Genomic DNA, 25,284 nt, shown 5'->3' on the forward strand with positions numbered 1-25,284 from the left:
TTTGTTCGGTTTCATCAATCAATTCGATTTTTCCAATTTATTTTCATTTTTTTTTTATTTTCAATAACTTGGTTTGTGCAGTAAATCCGTCAGTTTCAGTTTGATTAGGTTTTCAATCCATTTTAATTTTTTTAATTAATACATTTCGGTTAATTTCATAATCCAACCGACCATTAGCACATCACTACCCATCGATGTTTGAACCAACTAGAATCTAGTAATAATATTAAAAATTAATATAAATAAATTATTAAATGAATACTTTTAATTAATAATATTTATTTAAAAAGACTTAGAAATTTACGAAGTGTATATATGCAGCAGCCAAACTTTCCAGAACTTTCTGTAATTAGGGCGAAATCGAGAGGGTAACGCAGTAATTAAACATCAAACACAAAATAACTTGTTAAAGTTTCGTGTGGCCTGCGATGCGATCCACTGAGCACAAGAATGGCGACGGAATCTGCGATATCATCTTCGTACAAGAAATATGCGATCAGGAAGCGAGATCCAAACCCTAAATCCTCAGCTCTCCTCGTGATCGACGTGCAAAACTACTTCTCTTCGATGGCGAAGCCGATCATCCCGGCGATCAACACTGCCATCGATCTCTGCCGGCGGGCATCCGTGCCGGTGATCTTCACGCGCCACCGCCACAAGTCGCCGGACGACTACGGCGTGCTCGGGGAGTGGTGGAACGGCGACCTGATCATGGACGGGACTCCAGAAGCGGAGCTGATGGCGGAGCTCGGCCGGAGGGACGGCGATCAGGTGGTGGAGAAGAACACGTACAGCGCGTTCAGAGGGACGGGGTTGGAGGAGCGGCTGAGGGAGATGGGGGTGGAGGAGGTGATCGTGACGGGGGTGATGACGAACCTGTGCTGCGAGACGACGGCGCGTGAGGCGTTCGTGCGGAATTTCAGGGTGTTCTTCTCTACTGACGCGACGGCCACGGCGTCGCCGGAGCTGCACGAGGCTACCTTGAAGAACCTGGCTTACGGTTTTGCTTATATGGTCGACTGCCCGCGGCTCCAAGATGCTTTCTCCGGCAAAAATTAGGGTTTTTTTTTATATAAATAATAATAATAATAATAAATTTCCTTGGCCTGTCATGTCATGAGCACGTGGATTGTAAAATTACGTTTGTAATTCAGATGTTCCGTTCTTTTTAGTTATTCCTCTCCCTAAATTTCATCACGTACTTGCGTTTCATTTCAAGTCAAAACACTAAGGTGATCTTTTCTTTGTGTTTGAATTTTGTGTTTTGAGTTTTGGATTCATTTTGAATTTTGTGTTTTGAGTGTTTGTTTTGAAATTTTTAAAAATACGTTCTTTTTGTCATTCTGAAAAATTATTTTCCAAAACAAGAAATTAGAAAACGCGTTTGTTTTGAAATTTTAAAAATAATTTTTTTTGTTATTATGATATTTTATTTAACAAATTATAAATTTGATTCAAAAATTTTAAACTATAAAATAAAATTCAAATAAAATAAAAAAAAATCAACAACCTTAGAAATATCATTTAAAAAAATTAATACAAATAAAATATATCACATATTCAGTTTAATAAATAAATAAAATAAAAAATTTAAGTAACATAACAAAAAATCAAATCAGCCGCAACCCATCTCATCTTCTTCGTTCTAGGGTTTTCTGTGTGTGGGGGGGGGGGGGGCGGCGGGTGGTCGCGGTGACTATGGCAGTGAGGGGCGCTGGTCGCGGTACTGTCGCGGTGGCGATGGGGGGCTGGTCGCGATGGCGATGGGGGGTCTGGTCGCGGTGGCGGTGGCTGTGGCTGTGGGGTTGAAGGTGATGGAGGGGGGTGTTGGTCGCGGTGGCGGCTGTGGGGTTGAAGGTCGATGACGGTGGTTGTGGTACTGGTCGCGGTGGCGTTGAGGGGCGCTGGTCGCGGTGGTGGTGGAGTTGAAGGTCGACAACGGCGGCGGTGGCTATGGCTGTCGATGGCCAGAAGAGGAGAGCGAGAACAAAAAGAAGATGGGGGGAGAGAGAGAAAGAGGGGGAATGGTTCTGCGTGTGCCTGCGGGGGGGTTGGGGGCTGTTTTCCGCGTTTTCAAATTGTTTTGTGTTTTCAGTGCATTTTCACTGAAAACGCTCAAAACAACAAAATGTTGTTTTTAGTTTCCTTAACAAAATTTTTAGTTGTTTTTGAAAACGCGTTTTGAAAAATGATAAAGAGAACGCATTTTCAATGTTTTCAAAAACTAAAAACAGAAAACGGCCCAAAAACGGGAAAGAGAACAGGCCCTAAAATTTGTTAAACGCTCTGATATAGTATTAAAATTAGTACAACAAATATGGTTCCTTATAAGTATTTTTTATATTTCGATATCAATTAAAATTATTTTTTTTTTGTTAATCGTGACTCTCATTCACATAATTTTTATAAAAAAAATTGAATATCAAGACTTTTGAAGAGATTTTCCCAAGAGATCGAAATCTTTCCGAGCTTATGATTTTCAAAAGACCTAGTCTCTCAGAGCAAGTTTGCGATTTCAAAAGACGTTTAAGTCGCTCAAAAATCAGACCTGAGTTGTATTTTGGATTATTTTTAGTTTAAGCTTATTATTTTTTAATAGATATTTACTCATAACATATTAAATTATATTATGTATCTTAAAAATTTGATTACGATTTAAAATAAATTCATAATGTGTCATGAAAATATATTATAAATCAAATTATACATTATTTTTTATTAGAATAAAAAATATTTTAATTCAACTTCATTTCAATTACTAAATCGTAAATCTCTTAACTTTTGAATTTAAAGTACAAGTCAACGACGAAAGCAATGGCCTAAACAGAAGGGGAAAAAGGCAGGGGCAGTTGGGATGGACTCCGAATTAACCTGTGGCTTTCACTGACGTGTAAGAGGACAATTGGGGAAAATTAATAGGGGCCAGATGGCAACTTCTTATTGGCCAAGAAGTGCTTCACTAATTGAAGGGACTGCAGGGGCTTAAAAGTAGGGACTTGGTGTCCGGCTCCTCTGATTGTCACGAACATTAACCCATCGTACTGAATTGTCCACCCTCCAACCTGCACCGCCCCCCCCCCAAAAAAAAAAAAAATAAATTGTGAAATTAAAATGCATATTTTTACAAATATGACCTCAAACCTGATAAAAAATGACCTATAGTAACCCTAATGTTCAGATAAATGTTATGTACCTGTTGATGGTTAGTGTACCAGGGAGTCCATTCTTGAATGGTTTTCAATCCAAGCTTTCGCAACGTTAGTCTCGTTGCTGTCACTGGGATTCTTCCATCCACGTCACCGCTAAAATTTAGCCCAAAACATAGTAATTAGCAAAGAACATTGGTTTGATATATAAAACCAAGTTAAGAAGGAAGGAATTTAATTACCTGTAGACCCACACCCGAAGGCCTCCATCAACAAGCTTCTTGATGATGGGAAGTATGGAGGAGGGTGAATCGTTCCAAAAAGTAATGTTATTACTGCAAAACAAAAACCCATAAAATATGAATATATATGTGTACATGAATGTGATTGTAACCCTTGTTATATATATATATATATATATATAATTTTGTAACCCTTGCCCTGGGATGAATGGGGACACCGATCGAGTGAGTGTGGTGGTGATGGAGATGATGATGGTTTCTGGCGTGGAGAAGTGTACCTGCAATGAGTCCAGGGATAGGGAATATTGGTGAGATTGGCATGGAGCGCCTGCTGAACGTCTGGTCTATTCATGTACGCCTCCGTGTAGTCAGATGCGCATGGATCGTACCCAGTTGGCTTCTTGTGCCACCCGTTCTGCACAAACAAAATGGACCAATCCGATGAGCGCGCACCAACACCCAACTAACTAACCACTTGTTACTGGTCCTGCAGGATATATACATTTTCCGGGAAAATATATTATTATAATTAAGATAAATTCGACTTTCTCTCACAATCTTGGAAAATAAGTGGGGGGCGGTGCCGTGGAGCACGGGCAGCTGCCGAATGGCGCTAACGCTGGAATTGCCCTCCACGCAGGTGGGCGCATACAGGCTGTACATGTCGATGATTTTGTAGACGTCGAAGTACTCGTTCAGGGCGTTGTTGCAGTCGTCGGAGGGATGAGGGTCGCTGAAGTTGCACCTGCTCTTCACGTCGCCGTAAACCCGGTCCGATATCACCGCGTGGTCCCACGCGTAGTCGACCATTCCCGTCTGGTCCGTCTCGTCGTCGAGCAGAGCATTGCCAATCTGCATCCATCACAATCCCACGTCAATAATCCATCAATTAGTGACTAAAGCTCCTTCCGAGTAAAGGCAGCAGCTGGTTCTTGGCCAACAGTACTACTTTCGAGTAAAGGCTCCTGGTGCTAATTAGTGATGGTTATATTACCATAAAACCTTTGAAGTTTATGTAGTCAGCCTGGGAAGCATTCTTGTTATTGTCGAAGATCAGTTCTGAAAGCTGCGGAACATAGTGCCCTGAACGCATCGCAACCAAGCAATGTTTGTGGGTAAAATTAATATTCCATAACCGACTTTCCCAATTAGGGTCATCGTCTTTATACAAAATTCTACTCCTACTCACATTACCTGCATAGCTTTCGCCGGCGATGTAGAACTCGTGTGACTTGAACTGGGGGAACCTTCGGAACCAGTTGACCAGAAATGTGTAGGCATCCTTGGCTATATATATATATATATATATATAATATGCATTAATTAATAAACCCATATCATAGTTTAGGATTTATATAGCTCATGTAATTAACAATATATTTACCTGCAATCGTGTCTCCAAGCTCCCTTATATCGCTGCTAGTATTCGTATATGAAAACCCAACTCCCACTGGAGATTCCAGAAACAGCAGGTTCGCAGCTGGAGATATTATATGAAAAATATACATATCTTTGTAATTATATTAACATATATATATATATATCAAGAACAAATGGAAAGTATTAACTGAGGTCTGATGTTAGTTACCTCTACTCCATGTGTAATTGTTGAACTTCAACTCTGGTTTTCCTTTCTGAGGGAAAAAGGGTCCAAGCTCTTCCGATTGCCCATACCCAATGGATGAACATCCTGGGCCTGTAATTAATGCATACAAGTAAAGTCACTCTATTTTAATTTACTTATATATATTAACAATAATTAATTATATGATAAAGATAAACCTAAATCATGAGAATGGTGATGGCAGTTGAAGTAAGTTGAAATGATGATTATAAATTTGGTTGAACGGAATTAATTACAAGTACGTCAAGCAAACCCAAAATTATAATCGAGTTTGACTAGACAGGTCATATCATTCAAGAGCACAGTGAAGCTTGACCCACATAACATGTGTTCCATTGTTTTCATCCTTCCATGTCATTTTCAAACAAATTAATATATATATATATGTTTTTGAAATTGCATGGATAAATAGCTCAGTATCTAAAAATGTTAATTAACAGCAATATTTTTTATTTCTATAGAAAATGAAAGGTGGTTTAAAGCATTTATTACAAATGGGAGACAACTGAAATTAAGGCATCAAACATTTATTAAAATTGACATGTGGGCACAAGAAGGAGCCAATGGGAGAATCACTGAACAATCAGATTAGACAAATGAATCAAAAAGATGGGTATGGAAAGTGGAACATGCGTATGAACAAATGAAATGAATTAGAATGAGTTAATTACTTACCTCCATTGAGCCACAGGAGGAGGGGTTTCCTCTCTGGTTGAGTGGTGGCCTCAAAGAACCAATAGAACAGTGCTCTTCCATGGCTCTGATTGACTGTAACATAGCCTGCATATTGCTTGAAGCCCACTTGAGGCTGCCCTGGAAGCTTAATCACTCTATCTGCCTCTTGCTCTCTCAACACCTCCCTGTTCAATTGCCCTGGTTCGACCCGGGCCCAAGAAGAAGAAGCTGCTCCAGCAAAGATCAGAACCAGAACAAGATGAAGATGAAGATTCATGGAAGATGTTACTGAAGCAGCCACTCTCTCTCTCTCTCTCTCCCTCCCTCTCTATCTCTCTTTCTCTCCCTTGTGTGGTGGGCCTGGTGGCTATATATCTTGTGTAAGTTGTTGTCAAGAGAGCTTGTGTGGTTTATATAGTTGCAGGGCCGGCAAGGAAAGACAGATAATTATTATCTGTTGCATTGCTGTTTAAGCATTTAACTAATCAAGAAAGATTCAATCTTTTTCATTCCTTTCATCTTGGAGATTTCGACTTTGGAAGTAATGACCTTCTTGCTAGCTGCAGCCCCCCATCTTGCTAGTTGTTAATATTTCCATCTATCCATATCTCCTCCCCTTTTTCCTTAATTTCTCTTTATTTATTTGGAAAGACTGTTGCTTCCAAATGCAAAATGTAAACTTGGGATATCTTCAAAGCTTAGACAACAGATGTAGGGTCCAATCGCAATGAGAGTAATTTGAAGGGATTGATCGGTCAATTGCTTTGAATTCACAACTACATGCTTTAAATGATTCAAGAATATTATTTGGATATTTTTAATATATTATATATTTATATTAACGTCACGTTTCAAATCTTTTCATAATTATGATTCGAAAAAAGCAAAGTATGGCTAACAACATTTGGGTAAGAATAATAATTCCCCTCGAACAAGTTGGGGATTTTTCTATAGAAAAAGTGAAGAAATTGGTTACATGACTAACTAACCAATTTTGTTTTTTTTGTAGAAATATTGTTCTAGAAAAGTAAGAGGAGTTGACTGATTCTATACTTGTTCATTTTTTACTTTTTTGAGTTAAATAATAAGAGACGATAAAAAATATTATAATTAATGTATGAATATTATTGAAAATATCATAATTGAATATCCAGATAACACTTTTAAATCATATTAATTAAAAAAAAAATTATTTCAAATATTATACAATCGGATCGAATCAAATCGGATCCCCTCCCCCTAAACTTGGGGCAAGCCAAAAACAAACTTTCAAAGATATTGAGGATAATTTTGGGTTTGTTCTAATGTTTGAAGTCTAAGAAGAAATTAAGTAATTAAATTGCATAGGGAAGAGATATTCTTCACCTACAAGGTGCCTAACACTTCATGGCAAACTTTCCTTCTCATTTGTATTATTAATATTTATTTCACTTCTTGGCTCCATCTTTCTTAATTTCCTTTTAAATAGTGGTTTGTTTGGATCTTCTTCATTTTTAATTTGTAAAATTTTCATTAGAGATTGAGCGAATCAAAAAATCTCATTGATTTTGATAGAATTTTTTTGAGAAATTGAAAAAAAACGACTTAAAAGAGACTTAGTAACTTTCAAAGAAGAATAAAGAATCAATTATAAATTTTTCCATTGTTGTGTCTGTAATAGCGATTACTTGATTACACGGAAATAAAAATAAAAACAAAAAATATTTCCGATATGTAATGAAAATAGGAAAATAAATTTTTTAAAAAAAAATAGAAAAAGAAAACACAGGATAAGAGTGTAAATAAAAAAATATGGAGTTTTTTTTAAATATAATTTTTAATATAAAAAATAATTATTCAATCTAAAATTACACATGAATTCATTTCATAATACATTCAAGCAACTATAAGCATAAATTACATAATACATTCAAATGGATATAATTATAAATTTTATAATATATTTAAATAAATATAAACATAAAGTCTATAATGCCTTTAAACAATCATTAACAATAAATATAAGTTCTATAATCATTCTCCATGACTTAATAATTAAAAATAAATAATATATATATTTTTAAAAGAACCTAACAGGCAAGCAGAGCATTAACAAATGACCATTGAACAACTATGTCGATGGCTACACGAACACCGAGTAATCAACGATAAGAGGGAATTGAGCATCAAGCAATTGACCTAGGCAAGCAGAATACTGACCACTAAGCAATCGATGGTGAGAGAGAAATGAGCATTGAGCAATCGCACAAAGCCTCAACTCAATCAATGGAGACACCGAGTACCAAGCAACTAGCTACGAATAGGGAAACGACGTCGACTACAAAATGATGGTTGAAGACGAGATAAAGGATTCACTAATTCAGTGGAGTTTGATTTTGACTTTAGAGAAAAATGATTCTGGGTTAGGATATACGCGAGAAGAAGTGATCGAGTGAGAGACAATCAAATATATTTGTTAGTTAGATCCAATGCCAAAAATGCGTTTTCAAAAAGTTTAATTTATTACAAAACGCCTCCAATACTTTTGAAATTATGAAAATGATTCGATAAACATTTTTTTATTATATTTAACGTTTTTGAAACGAGGAATCAGGAATGTCTTGAAAATGTGAAAACGACTCCAAGCCGTTACCGTGCATCAGGGGCAATTATCAATGACACTCACTAGCAATTGACTTTTTTTTTTTTTTTTTATTTCTTTTATTTTATGTATATGTCACTTTATAAGTTTTTGATAAATTTTTTAATAAAAGACTAAATTATAACAAAATTAAACTTTTAATAATTATTATAAGACAAATTAAGTATTAAAAATAATTTATTAAAGAATATAAAGTTTCCTGCAGAGGATTTCGTCCCTCGTTACAAAACATCTACTTTCACGACAAAAATACTAAATTTTAAACCCTAAACTTACTAAAGGAAAATTATGATTATTATTATTATTTTTCACATTAAACATGTTGAATTAAATTGGTATTTTTTTAAAAATAAATTATACAATTTATACCAAAATTAATAAGAGTTATAAAACAATGAAGAGATCTAATTGAATTCATCATTAAAGAGAAAAGAAAGATATATTAAACTGTTGTTCTTATATTAAAATAAATTACAATTTATACACTAATTTTATTGAAAACATGTGTTATACCCAACAATAAAATTATTTAACCTAAGTTTAATCTAATTTTCATTAGGTGAATGTCAATTCTTTAGAATAGGCATTGAACCAAATATACCTAATTTTCTTTTTTTACGTGCCACAAAATTGTTTATTGTAACTTTCGTTATTATTGATATCAGCATCTCATTCGGTAAAGTAAAAAAATATGAGTGTTTGTTACCCCGTTATATATACATATAGAGAGAGAGAGTGAGTGAGAGAAGAAACCACAAAAACGAAAAATAAAACATGTAATTATCAAGCTTCAAATTATAATTATGGTTAACTCGACAAACTTGTTATCCAACCAAATGTCGAGTGTACGAAGTAACAAATAGAGTGAAACCAATAAAATAACTTTCAATATTTAACGTTAGATAATAAATAAATATATATAAATATTATAAGGAATGAGCGAACGAATATATATACTTGTGTTTTTAAGAGTCATGTCAATTGATTTAAATTTAAAAAATATATTATTCTTGAAAGGTTATTATCATACTTTTAAGACATATCCATTATAAAAGAGGTGATCTTTTGATGGAGTGTATATTTTTTAAAAAGGTAATCAGAAAACACGAACTTTATTTAATTTTCACTAATTAAGTCATGTTCAATAAATTAATAAAAAATAAAAATTTCTTTCTCTGAACCATTTTTCCAACTTCATTATAGATAATAAATATAATAGATGGATAATAAATAAATATATACACTAGGTTGCACAAAAAATAAAAATAAAAATAATATTTTTAAAAAAAAGTAAGAAATAAAAACATGAAAAAATGCGTAAATAAAAAAAATATAAAAGTCTTTTTGTAAATATAATTTTTAATAAAAAATAATTATTTAATTTAAAATTAAACATAAACTCTATAATATATTCAAATAAATTTCAAAAATAAAAATTTTGAGTTATAGACGAAAAAAAATCTATCGCTAATCTGTTCGTAGCAACGCGCTTTCAATATTTTTTTAATATTATAAAATATTTTTAAAATTATAAAAATAATCTGAAAATATGAGAAACATCCAAATGGCGTATCCAAAGCATTTCGGTAGCATCTACAATGGTTTATTATTCAAAGCTGTATACATTTTATATTCGACAAATGTTAATAATTATTGTTAATTATATTTCATGAGAACAATGGCAAAATGACATGACAGGCGCTACAAACAAACAAACCTTGCACTGAATTTTAATAATTATTGTCTAGTTTTTTGAATTATTATATTTGTTCGAGACGCAAAGGGAATATTCAGATACGGCCAAAAGTTAATCATGCATTGGTCCAACAAACAGGTGAGGTAAATGTAACTGACTTCCAGGGATTGGAAACGTGTAGAAGGCGAGGCGGCGGAAGAATCGAGAGAGAGAGGAACCGATGCGCCGCCTGCTGACCTTCGCCTCTCGCCGCCGGAGCAGATCCGTGGCCGATCTCACACATCTCCTCCATTCCTTCGCCTTCAGCTCCGTCCGCCGCCGGCAGATCCGGTCCCTGTCGGCGCTGCAACGGTAGGTAGCTGTAGATCAGTATGCGCAATCCGGCCGGCGTGCGTTCAGGATTCAGGGAGCTTTCCTTCCGAATAACCTGATGTACGGTATACTGTCATTCATTCTGCCGATCTATTTTCATTTCTGTCCCTAAATAAAAAATAAAAATAAAATATGGTGTGTTAAAAGAGTTGTGTATTTAATATATTTTATTTTTAATATTTAAATATTTTTATTATTTGAAAAAATATTTTAAAATATGATATATTTTTTATCGACCAATAAAAATAATATGAATCCAAAAATCATTTAATGTTAAAGTTAAAATAAATTTTATTACAAATAATTTTGAGATTTAAATTAATATATACTATTATCTTTCGAGCACAATAATAAATTTATTTATTGGGAGTGTTGTCAACAAACTGTTTAGACTCTATAAAAAAGAGAATTAGCAAAAGGTGCAGAACAATCTCCACGTAAATACTCTCATGATTAAGGTAATCACTAAATTTATTAAATAGTTAAATAAAACATTGAAATTATAAGAGGTATATTCTTTTAGAAATAAAAGCTCATCTATTTATAGAAAAGCATGAGATTTTGTGATAAGTATTTCTGATATTGTGAAATTCACTAAAATTAGAATTTCTATGAATAATGTTTATCTTTTTTACAGAACTTTCAAATGAATTTTTGGATGTTAGAATTATCTTGTTTGTGTTTAATTTGGGACCTCTCCGAAAAAGAGAAATTTGCAAAATAAACTCTAGAATGTTACAGTCTCTCAAAGACTAGCTTTGAGAGATTGTAAGCCTCTCTCGAGGTTGATCTCCGAGAGATTGAAATGGTCTCTAGGTTTCCTCTGATTTCTTGGAAACCATCTTTCGCAAACATTTTGCATATCCATGAGACATTCAGTCTCCTAGATATCATTTTAGCTATAAAAAAAAATGATATTATGGAGTTTTGGGTTTTTTTTTTTTTTTTGACATATATTATGTTAATTTTTGTTAACAAAATTTGATGAAAAATTAAAAGATGAATTGAGTTGCAATGAAATTAAAATTTAATGGTTATAATTAAAAATTAAAATACAATATTAAGAAACTTAAAATTCAATATCTAAGATTATAAGAAGATAAATTCAATGACTTTAACAAGATGAGACATTGACAATGAACCTACTTTGGAGGTGGATAAGTGACCACTTGAAACATAGACTTTTTTAAAATTGGTCCAAACTTTGAATTAGTACAACACTTATTTTCAAACGATACATTGTTTGGTTTAGGGTTTAGAATTTGCATTTAACAAATTACAAAACAATAACTTATCTCTTAGACCATACTTACATGCGTGCACGTGCAAAAGAGAAGAGAGAGATAAGAGTGGTTATTGAGAAATGAAGCGAGATAAGAGATGGTGATGCAAGGGCATATGACAACAATGATGCAAGCGCACACAACTTGGTTATACAAGCAGAGACACAGAGAGACAAGCTTGACGGAAACGACAACATAGGTAGAGATTGAGAAAGGCGGAGCGCAACAAACATAGATGGAGAGATGTGAAGCGCGATGAAGAGAAGCGAAATAGCTGCAATTAACAAACATAGATGAAGAGATGTGAAGCGTGATGAAGAGAAGCAAAATAGCTGCAATTATTTCTAGAGAGGGCATCCTTTTATTTGTCACTTTTTCATTAATCGAAATTTTTTCTCCAAACAAACAAAAGGAGCATAAATCTTAATTAGTTATCACGGCTATGTCAAATTTTTGTACAAAGTGGAAGAAATTGATCATTGGAACAAATTAAAGAGCGGCCAAACATCATGAATGCATATGAATGAATGCATGGACGTTGAAAGTCAAAGCATTAGACCTGATTGCGCCATCCAACCTAACTCCACGACCCCTACCCCCCCACCCACCACCTTCAATGTATTTTGTTAAACTTTAGTAAAAACAACAAACAAGAGATTAAAACCTTATTCTAATTACTCTCCCATTCAACATGTTACACGTGTATATAGTGAGGACCACCTCCATGTGTGACAAAAATAGACAATTTTAATTCAAGAATTGTAAACATCATGGGAAGTAGGTACATTAGAATGGTTCACATAATACCTAAAGTCTGACCAATTCAATTGGATGGCAGCCCTAATCATTATAAAAAAAAATTAGCATTTAACATTCATTTTTTTGTATTTAACGATAATTTTCAAAATTACTGCTAAATCAAAAGTAACAGAGCATTTAGCGACGATTTTCAATAATCATTAGATTTATCGTCGCTAAACTACCGTAAAATAAGTGATTTAGCGGCAATTTTTAAAATATTTAGCGATGGTTCAAAAATTAAAAAAAAATTAATTTTAGCGATAGTTTCAAAATTGTTGTAAAAATTAAAAAAAAAAATTTAGAAAAAATTTCAGAATCATTGCAAAATTAAAAAATAAATATATTTTTAATTAGGAGACATGCACTCAAGAGTGGGCGGCCTGCCCGCACGCCCGAAATACTAATAATTATAAATATAACATAAAGAGCTCCATTATAGAGACAGAGAGGGTCACAGAGAGATTTATAGAAAGAGGGCAAAAAGTCAAAATTGTCCCGCCCACTTTGCAAATTTGCAAAGTGGGCCCCCGCCCCTGCTTCTCTCCCTTCCCCTCTCATGGTCGTTACCCTAGCCTCGTCGTCGCCATCGCCTTGCCGTTGCGTCTCTGTCGCCTCGCTACCTCGTCGATCGTCGCTGAAGATGCAACAACGATCGGGCGAGGCGAGGGCAGCGGCCATGAGAGGGGAGAGGAGAGAAGCAGGGCGGTTGCAATCCATAGGAGGAGGAGGGAGAAAATAAGGTGTGGGGGGTAAAATTGTCTTTTTACCCCCTTTCGATAGACCCATCGATAATTCATCCGTCCTTGATTGCCTAATGAATGTTCTAACCAATGGACACATGGAGAAACATCTTTGTGTTGGCACACTTCTTCGAAAAGTTGAGAACATGCTTAGCTCCCAATGTGTTTAGATGCAATGCCACATCATATCTACACACAAAATTAATCAAACACAAAATGCACAATAAATATTTGAATCTAGTATTTATTGTCGTTGTAATTATATTGTTTGGTTCATGACGTCCAAAATAATGCATGATGGTGGTGGGTGATACGTTTTCCAAATTATTTGTTTATTATTTTATATAAAAAGACTGCTAGCTCGTATATTAAAAGGTGGCTTCTGATTCATGAGTCAACATATATATATTTCTTGTTTGTTTACTGGGAAAAGTTTAAAACAAAGCAGCGTGACTCAGAGATATAGTCATATATAGAGAGAGAGATAGAGAGAGAGAGAGAGAGAGAGAGAGGTGTTGGTTGGCGCTGACCTCATTGTGTGAGCTCTAAGTATCTTCTCCACAAAAACTCCATCCATTCAAGCAAGCATGGTGTCACCATATTCACATGTGTATATATACATATATACCTGCTTGGACTTTAGGCAATTCCTTAGACATTAGGCTCGCGAGGACGCCGGGGCCCTGCGCATCACATGATCATGCTGAAAATTAACTTCTCAGCCTTCTCCTTTCCCAATTTCGAACCCGTGAGCTCACTTATGCCCACGCGGATCATCTAATCTGCAAAGTCTTCTTATCATGTATGTGTGCATATAAATTATATATTAATTCAATTACTATTTTTTAGAATTATATTTTATATTTTTTAATATAAATTAAAAATATTAATTAATTGATTATTTTTTAAAAGAATAATAGAATAAATTAATTGAGTTAAATTAAATAAATTAATTGATTAAAAAATAAAAATAAAAAGATTTTATATATTTTTTAAAAATTATTAAAATTTTATATATTAAAATTTTGTTAAATTTCTTTTTATTTTTTTAAATTAAATTTTTTTAATGAATTTTTCCATTAATTTAAATTAAATTTTAAATTTCTTTTTAAGATTTTATATTTCTTTTTATTAATTTAATTTTTAATTATTTTCTTAAGCAAAATTTAATTTTTTAATGAATTTTGTGGTGGTCTATAAAAATTGTCGTAAATGCTAATTTAATTTTAATTTTAAATTATTCTTTAAATTTAATTTTTTAATAAATTTTGCAACGATTTTGAAAAATAATCGCAAATGTTATTTTAATTTTTTTTAATTAAACCGTGATTTCTCAAAAACCTATGTTACACAAAAACACCTCATAAAAGTCGTTTTCGAAAAGTTTCCTATCCCCGTTTCGGACCCTATTTATACATATTTTTTTAGAAAAATGTCCATTTCCGTTTCCATGCAATATAGTCAGAAACCGTCGTGAAATTTAATTTAATTTTTAATTTCACTACAATTATTTAAAAATCGTCACAAAAAACATATTTTGCAGCGGTTTGCAAATCGCCGAAAACATAGTATTTTGTAGTGGTTTTAAAAATCAATGCAAAAAAATTGTCGTAAAAAATCAATTTTTTTTTGTAGTGAAGTTAGTCCAATCTTCAATTCAAAAATTTAAGAATTTCAATTCCTATGTAATCTAATCTAAAATTAGTGTGAAAGACCCTAATCCTTGGGAAGATTCTCCTCATCCCATCCTCCATCCATTTGTTTCACTCTTTTTAACACAATAATTATTTAAAAGAATTTATTTTAGGAATTATTCAAGAGAGCTCATAAATCAAATAATAAATAGTCATCCAAATAATTAAGAGACTACATGATTACAAAATTATGAATCGAGTTTGTGGTTTTAATCTACCTAGTACAAGTGATATTAAGTACGGCAAAAATGTTACTTAAACACTTAATATTAACATTTGAATTGACATTCTACAATAATATAGTATATATGTATATTAATATAATACATCAAATTGTGCGTTTGATTGCAATGGTGGAATTTAGATAGAAAGAAAATGAATTATAGGGAATTAAATTACCTAGAATTAAATTCTAAGGAAAATATCAATTGAAGGCATTTGATTGACTTAATTTTTTATCTAGAAATTACCTAAAAATAAATCAAATATATTATACAAAATATTCAAAAAATCAAATATATATACACAAATATTCAAAAAACCAAATATACTATACAAAATATTCAAAAAATCAAATATATACACACAAATATACATACACACACCCAACTTTGTGTGTGTATGTATATACACAAATATACATACATACATAGAAGCAGAGCAGAGCCGAGAAGAGGGAAGAGGCGATGATGGCAGCATCGTCTTCAACCGAGCAAGTTCTAGCGGAGCATCACGAGGCCGAGAGCCCGACAACGTCGATCAAAGCACTACCCATACATACACACCCCATCTTTGTGTGTGTATGTATATACACAAATATACATACATACATACATACATAGGAGCAGAGCCGAGAAGAGGGAAGATGTGATGATGGAAGCATCGTCTTCAACTAAGCAAGTTCCAACGGAGCAGCACGATGCCGAGAGCCTGGCAGCGTCGATTAGAGCACTTTTGATGCTTCGGAATGCTTTCACCGTCCTCGCCCTCTCTCTCTCAGTTCGTCGCTGCCATCATTGGTCTTGGCTGCCATGCTCGACCGCCAACCGAGCTTCCCCTGCTCCTCGTGACCGCCGGCCACGCTTCCCCTCCTCATCGCGATCGCCGGCCGCGCTTCTCCTCTTTTTCTCTTTCGTGCTTTCGCTCTTCTACTGTTTGTTGCTGCTGCATCTTCTTCTTCTCCCAAATGCCTGAAATTTCTTTTCCAACCCCTTCCCTAAGAATTGGTTTTCTAGCAAAAGTTAGAATTGGACATCACGTGAGCAAAAGTGAGAATTTGAATTACCTAAAAAATATAATCTATTAAACAGCACCAAAAATATAGCCAATCAAACAGACCTAAGTGTCAAAATTGAATGTCCAAGTAACACTTGCCTTTCTGAAATGGGCTAGTACTGGTTTGGCTAGGCCTAATTTGACTATTGGGCTAGCATAGTTTTGATTCTCCTATTTGGGCCTACACAAAGGGCTAATTAAAATGTTTTCAATTTGGGCTCGTGTTAATTGTATTGGGCCAGCCCATATCCTTAAATATAATGCTTAGGAACATTAGGCAGATTGTGAAAAAACAACAAACATAAAACATATAGATGTGCTCATTGTTCCCATCTTATGTGAGTGTGCATAATATCTTGGACTATAAAATAGTTAGCAAAAATAATAACTTTCAAGATGGAAGTAGTGAAAAAAAAAGGGAAATGCTATTTAAATACTTAATTTTGATATTTGTTATGGTACTCTATATTAATATTTTATATTTTGTGTTATATTAATGTAAATATATAAGACATCAATACAAAATGTCAATACAAAATAACAAACTCGAGTTTTCCTAATTATGATTTTATTTTTTTAATCTTCTTGACAACTAGCTAGTAATAATCCATGATGCATGAAAACATCTCAGGTGTTGTTTTGGTGTTTTGAAGATGTTTCCATTTCCAAAACAATAAAAAACGTTTCAAGGCTATTTTTACAATCTTAAAAATGTTTCGAGGCTATTTTATAATATTAGAAAAATATTTTTTTAAAATTTATTTTCGAAATTTATTTGAAGGCATTATAAAATTTATATTTATTTTTAGATTGAATAAATATTTTCTATAATTTTTTATATTAAAAATTATATTTAAAAAAAAAACTCTTATATTTTTTTATTTACGCATTTCTCTTGCATTTTCATTTCCTATTTTTTTTAAAAACGTTGTTTTTCCCTTTCTGTTTCGTATCCTTTTTTCGTTTTTATTTTTCAAAAATGAGAAATAATTAAAAACATAAGGTGTTATTGTACCTTGAAAAATGTAATTAAGCATGTAAAGTAATTTTAATAATGAATAGTAGCCAGGGTTTTTTGGTCAATTATCATTTAATTCATATAGTGATTGTGTTTTCAACTGGTTTTTGTCAATTTCAAGATATTCCTAGTGATCCTTAAACCTGACCTTGTATGAGACTTACTATACTTGCAAAAGAAAAGTATGGTTCACTCTCTCAGTAGAACTTTCAATATTCAAGTCAATCATTATATTCGAGACTAAATAGATATGATAATGATACAATCAATTCATAATTAACGAGCCACTTGAGTCCTAAAAAATTATGCCTTTATATGGGCTTATTGGAAAGTTGGTATAGGATCAAGATTATACCATGCGAAGGATCAGTTTTGATCTCTTAAGTAAGCTTGGTGAACCGCCAATATAATATGAGTGGGGGTTTGGACTCGAACTTTTTGATCTTCCTAGCTTCGATAATTTTAAGGTTAATTTTTGAATTTATTTCAGATCTAGATCCAACTCTTCAAGCCTAATCTTCTTGGCCTCCAAATTAAATCTAAATTGCTTATTTAAATCTTACCTTCACTGAGAGATATTTTTGTTTGTATCTCATATGTGAAATCATCAAATAGGATCATGACGATAGAAACAATGGAAATAAAGTAGATAACCAGCGAGAAAGAGAGGGAGAGAAAAGAAAAAAAAAAAAGGAAATGGAGAAAAAATAAGGGAATGAACGAAGAAAAGGTAACTAATTTAATTCCAACCTTAAATACAATCTATTAAGCTCAAGGGTAGCAAAAATGAGTTTGATGATAGCAAAAATTATTTCTTATTTATTTATACTTATTCAACGTCTCTTATACTTTTAAAATCTCTATTTTTCGTACATAAGCATCTTCGGTCGATCGATGCTTCAGATAAGTCGACCAAAGTTTGCAATTTGTTTGGGTTCATTTCTATGTAACTTAGTTCGATTGAAATTAATCTTAGGTTGATCGAAGTTGGCTAGAAAATTAGGCCCACATCTTAAGTCAACCTATGAGTCGACTGATCTTGTGCTTAAGGATGCTGGATAACTTAGGTCAATTGAGGTATAATCTTCAGTTGATCAGAAAGTCAATCATTGATCTTAGGTCGACCTTTCCTTTAATCGAAATTGGGTCTTCAGCCCTTTGGATAACTTAAGTCAACCGAAGTGATGTCTTTAATCAACCGAAGTTCAACAGTCAACTCTGTTGTTCTGATTCTTTGTATCTCATACTTAGTGCATGCTAAGTTGTTTCTTTTTGTATCACTATTTACTATTATACTTTATTTTTTTTTATCTGATTTTCATGTTTAAAAGGTAAATACCTTTTTGATAAAGTTGCTTTTTAGATTGCTCTTTTTCAATTCTGTTTTATTCTACCATCTTTGCCATTTTTTGTCTCCTTAAAGCTTATGATTAATTATGCTACAGATTGTCCCCTCTTGCTAACTCTTTGACTTGCTATACAAATTTTTTTTGTTGATTTCATTTCAACAGTTGCCGAAAAGATGGAATAAAGGGCTAGAAAGCTGATTTTATTTTTGAATTTCAAAATTGCTCATCCCCTCATGAGTAACAGCTAGTGTTCTTGAAGCTCCTGGTGGGTCTTGAATGATGTTGCGGTCTATGATTGAGAGAACAAACTTCAAAGAGATTTGAAAACAAGAGTGCAAGTCCAAGTGTTGAAGATTTGCAGCTGTGAAAGATAGTTTGTTGCTTGTTTTCGATTTGGCTCAAATTAGTTGTAAGTTTGTTTTACTCACTTGTTGTGTGAAAGGTTATTGTTAGTTATATGCTAATGTGTTTAGAGATGGCAATTGCAATCGAAACTGTGGGGAACTGAACCGGTCAACGCGGTTAAAAATCGTTTGACTGGGTAATGGTTTGGTTTGGGGAAAAATCGAACACTGTTTCAATGGGTATGGTTTGGTTATGGTTTTCACTAAAATCAAACCAAAATTCGAACCGAAACCGAACCAAATGATAGGTAACCGAACTAAACTAAATCAAACCAAACCAAAACGAATATATATATAATATCTATATTATATACAACCCAACCCACCCGAGCCTAGCCCTAGCCCAATTGCCTTGCTTGCAAACCCTTCTACCATTCTCTTCTCATTCCCCTTCTCTTCTCGTTCATAAGTTGATGGGTGTTGCTGTAGTGTTAGATCCTAGGTATAAGATGACTTTTCTTGACTTTTACTCTCCTAAGGTCTATCCTTATGACTATAATGAACAAATTAGTAGCATCAAGTACCTTTATTATGATTTGATTGAGGAATATCACATTAAAAAGAACAAAATGAATGATGTGAATAACCAATAATGTACATTGGATGGGAGCGTCACTCAAACTTCAAGAGAGAATTTCATTTCTTTTGATGATGAATATCAATATTTTCTTAAAAATGGGAAAACTACTAAAGTTACTAGTTTCATAACTAAATTGGACATTTACTTGGATGAAGATGTTATAGTTAATAATGATCAGTTTGATATTTTACTTTGGTGGAAAGTGAAGGATGAAGTATCCTACCTTAAAAACTATTGCAAGAGATATATTAGCCATTCTTGTATCTATTATTGCTTCGGAGTCGGCATTCAGTTCTAGTGGGAGACTGGTGAGTCCTCATCGTAATCGACTTCATTTAAAGACAATAGAAGCATTGATGTGTGCCCAAAGTTGATTATCAAATGAAGTGGAAAAATGTGAATTTATTTCATTTACTAATTATTTTTTTATTGTTAAGACTACATTTTCATATTAATTTATTTTTTATATTTATAATTTTGTTGGATGGAGTTGGCTCATTCATTTCAGATGGATATGCATCAATTTACAAAAAAGATATTAATGTTGTTGATGAAGGTATTAATTTTCGTAAATAATTTTTTTTAGTTTAAATTATAATATAATTATGCAAATATTAATTTATTGATCTTAACAATTATAGGTTTGGAGATGTGATTTTATATCCAAAAAGTTTTGTAACTTTATGCAAGAATAAGATAACTTTATTAGAATTTATCTTTATTTGTTGTGAAATTATTAAAAAAATTTATGAATGTTATTTGTCTTTGTTTGTTGGTATAGATTAAACTAAAAAAATCATGGTTAAACTGAAACCGAACGATTTGGTTATGATTTTAAATTTTTAAAACCAAATGGATAATTATTTGGTTTTGATTTTAGTAATTTAAGTTTAGTTTGGTTATGATTTTGACAAAAATCGAAATCAAACCGAACCATTGCCAACCCTAAGTGTGTTGTCTTGCTTAGGTAAAGGATTTTCCTTTGATTCTAATTCCATACCAAAAGCTAGTGTTATTTTACCCTCCCTAGTGGAACCTTAAGCTTTGTACTTGGGAGAAAAGGCTAAGCTTTTTAAAGAGTTAAATCTCTATAAAAATTCTTGTGTTTGTGTGATAAATTATTTTATTTTTTGTTGGTAAAAACTCAACAAAAAAATCACTACAAAAAGAATTTTTAATTATAATAAAAAGTTAAATATTTTTCAAAAACTCAATTCACCGCACTTAGGTGTTTTTCTAGGCAACACAATTCTAGCAAGAGAAGAGAACCCAAAAATTAAGTGTGTCTCTTAACAACGATTGTGTGTTAATAATGGCTTAATTTTTGGTAGTTTCTTCAAACGAAAGACTCCTTCTAGTTGATTACTTGCGTCCAAGTTTCATTTCATGTACTAAAAGGCTTAATTTCATACGATGGTTCACTTGTCCAATTTCTTTGCTTTTGTCTCCTCCCAATGCATAATACCCTCTCTTCAACTCAAGCTCTCGTGCAGCAATATCATGATTCATGAGGCCACTAATTACCCTAACCAATTGTATTTGTGCTTCTTCCCATTAATAATCCATTCAACTTTTTTTTTTTTTTTTTTTTACTTCCACGAACATGACTCAACAATAAAATATGTAAAGTTTCACAGAAAATATCAGAAATCAAATCTTTCTGGTGGCATTTACTCGAGTTTATTCGACGGGTGAACTTGGGGAAGACTGCCCGTCGTCCCCATAACTAATCGGGCGAAATTCAAAACCTGAGTTATAAATAATAATAATAATAATAATAATAATAATTTTTATTATCATGAAAAACTCATAATTAATATATAAAATATACCCACTTACCTAAGTAACTAACCAAGGCATCTACCCAAGAGAATATTTAGGGCCACCCCCTTTCCACCTTTTAATATTTAATAATGAATCATAGGAAAATAGTGTGAGAGAATGTTTGGTACATTCTCTTAACCTTAAACTTTGTTTTGGATTATGGGTGAAGCCACTAACGTAGATTGGTTCTTTACAGTTGCAACGTCCGCCAAGAACAGAGACAATTTATTTTCAATCATTTCTCAATCACTTCCATGGTTATGCATATATACCATGTACTAGATGCATATATACCCAACCCAACTACCCAACAGTTTTTATAAGACATAAAAATAATGATCATCGTGAATATGTTTGCACTTGACTTGCGCCAGGTGTAGCTACACGTGGCAACCAAACCCACCTGGGAAATCAACCCTCAGCTGCATGCCACCTAGGACTTTTTGTTGCCTTACCCTACCACACAAATGTTGTCTATATATATATTATCTAATTACAGGTGGACATAATACATTAGATGGTGTATATATTGGACGTGGTTGACAAGTAAGCTAATTGTGCAAGTGTTGTGTTGGCAAGAGGAAACTTGCTTGAGCTAGCTTGTAAATTAACACATAGTACATATATATAGTTTAGTAATATTGGTAGGCTTAGGTTAACAAGCCCCCACCCACCCCCCACCATCCAACATATGTGCTTTGTAGCCATCATCACACCACTGTAGACTATAGTGTCAACCCAATGAAAAGCCTCTCTTCTTCTCCACACAAGCCAAGCCAAGCCAATCCAAGCCAAATACACCCACAAAAATCAAATTAACCTTGCTTCAAGAAAACAACTATACATACACATATATGTATATATATGTTAATTCTTCTTCTCCAAGTGACATGAAGAAGTAAGTTGATCAGAGAAAGAGAGGGAGATGGAACAATATTGCAAGTAGCCCCCATTTCAGCTCACCAAATCTCAAACCCACTGCCTATGTTCATGCACGCCAAGAAAACACCCTCTACTCCGTACCATGTCCCCCGGTCCCTTATAACTCTTGTGATGATCACCATCTCTTTCTCCAGTACTCGACGTCTCTTCTTCTACTTCCCATTTTGATCTTATCAGTATTATCATATCCCAATTTCAAGATGAATCTCACCGCCAACATGACTTCCTCGCCGGTCTCCTCCGCCAGCGGCGGGCACCGCTTCTTCCAGCCTGCCCGCTTCTTCCAGCCCGATGTCCAGATCCTTGAGGTTGCCGTAGCAGCCTTTGTTTTTGTTGCCATTCATTCGCTCAGGCAGCAGAAGCACCAAGGCCTCCCGGTGTGGCCCGTCCTTGGCATGCTCCCTTCTCTGGTCGTCGGACTCCGGACCGACATGTACGAGTGGATCTCCGGCGTACTCTGCAGGCGAAACGGCACGTTCGTATTCAGAGGGCCGTGGTTCACCAACCTCAACTGCGTTGTCACTTCGGACCCACGGAACCTGGAGCACCTGCTCAAGACCAAATTTTCCAACTTCCCCAAGGGCGAGTACTTCCGGGACACCGTCCGAGACCTCCTCGGCGACGGCATATTCAGCGCCGATGACGACACGTGGCAACGGCAGAGGAAAACGGCCAGCATCGAGTTCCACTCCGCCAAGTTCCGGCAGCTCACCACCGAGTCCTTGCTCGAACTTGTCCACGCACGTCTCTTGCCCGTTCTAGAAAACTCTCTAAACCAATCTCTACCCATTGATCTACAAGACGTTCTCCTAAGATTAACATTCGACAACGTCTGCATGATCGCGTTTGGCGTCGACCCTGGCTGTTTACGGCCCGGGCTACCGGAAATTCCATTCGCCAAGGCCTTCGAAGACGCAACGCAAGCAACGCTTCTACGCTTCGTCACGCCGACGCTTCTGTGGAAGGCGATGAGAGGCATGGATGTGGGGTTCGAGAGGACGCTGAAGCGGTCGATAAAGCGAGTGGACGAGTTCGCCGAGGAGGTGATCCGGACGAGGAGGAAAGAGCTTGCGCTGCTGCAATCCGGGGAGAAGAAGCAAAGGTCTGATCTCTTGACGATATTCATGGGGTTGAGGGATGAGAACGGGGTGGGGTTTTCGGAGAAGTTTCTGAGGGATATATGTGTGAACTTCATACTGGCCGGGAGAGACACGTCGTCGGTAGCGCTGAGCTGGTTTTTCTGGCTGCTGGATCGGAATCCGGCGGTGGAGGAGAGGATACTGGCGGAGATATGTGGGATAATTGGGGAAAGGGAGGGCGAGAGAGAGAGGTCGCCGGTGTTCAGGCCGGAGGAAGTGAAGAAGATGGAATATTTGCAGGCTGCGTTATCAGAGGCTCTCAGATTGTACCCTTCTGTGCCTGTTGACCACAAGGAGGTAAATTTCCAAAACCACCCAAACCCAACAAATATTAGGCTTTCTTATGATGGATATGGCCCAAACTTGATTGTTAGTACTTAAGGACAGTTATTTAAGGTACAAGGACAGTCTTAATCAAGGTTTACTGATCATCAATTACTCAAAAAGGAACTGTTGTTTCGATGGTTAATGTCAGGTTGTTGAAGACGATGTTTTCCCAGATGGAACAGTGCTGAAGAAGGGCACAAAGATAATCTACGCAATCTACGCAATGGGAAGAATGGAGGGGATATGGGGGAAGGACTGCCGGGAGTACCGGCCGGAGCGGTGGCTCCGGGAGGGCCGGTTCATGAGCGAGTCGGCGTACCGATTCACCGCGTTCAACGGCGGCCCACGGCTGTGCCTGGGCAAGGACTTCGCCTACTACCAGATGAAGTTCGCCGCCGCGTCCATCCTCTACCGGTTCCACGTCAAGGTGGCGGAGAACCACCCGGTGGAGCCGAAGCTGGCGCTGACCATGTACATGAAGCACGGCCTGAAGGTGAAACTTCTTCGGCGAGATGAGGGTGAGCTTCAGAAGTATCTCAGTATCAAATGATTAGATGATCATTCATTGTCCCCATGCAAAGCAAGCTAGCTGTGTTTCTCTGGTTATGCTTCGTCTTCTTTTATCTTTATCTTTCTCTTTCTTTTTCTTCTTTATTATTAGGATACAGTTTCCTATGGATTATTATGGTATGTAAGAAAGATTTAGAGGGGAAACAACCCAAAAAAGAAAAAAGAAAAAAAGAGAGACAGGATGAGCTAGCTTGGAGTTTTAGGTATATGTTGCAATATTTGAATAATGGATTGGATATCTTGATGTAATGATTCATAATTTATTTATTGATTTACCTATTTCTTTTTTGTTTCTATACTTTTTCTTTTGGATGGAATCAAATAGGCCAAGTCTATCATTTTACCCTAATATTTTCCTTTATTTTATGAGATGATTTGAACTTTTCGTTTTTAAATTACACTTCTAAACTTATATTTTCAAGTCAATTTAACCCCGTACTTTGATCTTTTTTTCATATGATAACTCAAATTTTTCATTGTTTCAATTACATCCTTCAACTTGTATTTCGAGTCAATTTAACTCAATGTATTTTAACGTAAACATAATGTGACATGTATTTTATCATATCACTTTATTTTTTTCACACATAAAAGTACAAGGATTAAATTGAGATTAATTACACTAATAATCACTCAACTTTGCATTCTGTTACTGTTTGGTCACTGAACTTTAAAATGTTACCTGTTAGTCACTAATATTTTAAAATTGTTACTGCTTAGTCATTGAACTTTAAAATGTTACATACTAATCACTAATATTTCAAAACTGTTTCTCATCCGTCATTTGTGAACTTAAAGTTCAGTGACTAACGAATGATGGGTAAGAAAAGATTTTGAAATATTAATGACTAACATGTAATAATTTAAAATTTAGTGGCTAAGTAGTAATAGTTTTGAAATATTAGTGATCAACAAATAACATTTCAAAGTTCAATAACCAAA

General features: G+C 34.6%; 3 protein-coding genes across 3 annotated transcripts; 2 read left to right on the forward strand and 1 right to left on the reverse strand.

The window, feature by feature from the left end:
- Positions 1-351: 351 nt before the first annotated feature.
- LOC127810319 (nicotinamidase 2-like) lies at positions 352-1,171 on the forward strand. Its single transcript, XM_052349728.1, has one exon. The coding sequence runs from the start codon at positions 451-453 to the stop codon at positions 1,057-1,059; it is 609 nt and encodes a 202-aa protein (XP_052205688.1). The 5' UTR covers positions 352-450; the 3' UTR covers positions 1,060-1,171.
- A 1,244-nt stretch (positions 1,172-2,415) lies between these two features.
- LOC127810318 (serine carboxypeptidase-like 34) lies at positions 2,416-6,306 on the reverse strand. Its single transcript, XM_052349727.1, has 10 exons — positions 5,688-6,306; positions 4,977-5,084; positions 4,773-4,868; positions 4,583-4,675; positions 4,383-4,471; positions 3,944-4,240; positions 3,667-3,803; positions 3,389-3,481; positions 3,194-3,302; positions 2,416-3,062 (listed from the first exon to the last, which is right to left on the reverse strand). The coding sequence occupies exons 1-10, from the start codon at positions 5,962-5,964 to the stop codon at positions 2,913-2,915; spliced, it is 1,449 nt and encodes a 482-aa protein (XP_052205687.1). The 5' UTR covers positions 5,965-6,306; the 3' UTR covers positions 2,416-2,912.
- A 15,759-nt stretch (positions 6,307-22,065) lies between these two features.
- Positions 22,066-24,638, forward strand: LOC127809143 (cytochrome P450 86B1-like). Its single transcript, XM_052347847.1, has 2 exons — positions 22,066-23,742; positions 23,921-24,638. The coding sequence occupies exons 1-2, from the start codon at positions 22,507-22,509 to the stop codon at positions 24,320-24,322; spliced, it is 1,638 nt and encodes a 545-aa protein (XP_052203807.1). The 5' UTR covers positions 22,066-22,506; the 3' UTR covers positions 24,323-24,638.
- Positions 24,639-25,284: the final 646 nt, after the last annotated feature.

This window comes from Diospyros lotus, chromosome 9 (genome assembly GCF_014633365.1).
Source record: "Diospyros lotus cultivar Yz01 chromosome 9, ASM1463336v1, whole genome shotgun sequence".
Classification (NCBI taxonomy): domain Eukaryota; kingdom Viridiplantae; phylum Streptophyta; class Magnoliopsida; order Ericales; family Ebenaceae; genus Diospyros; species Diospyros lotus.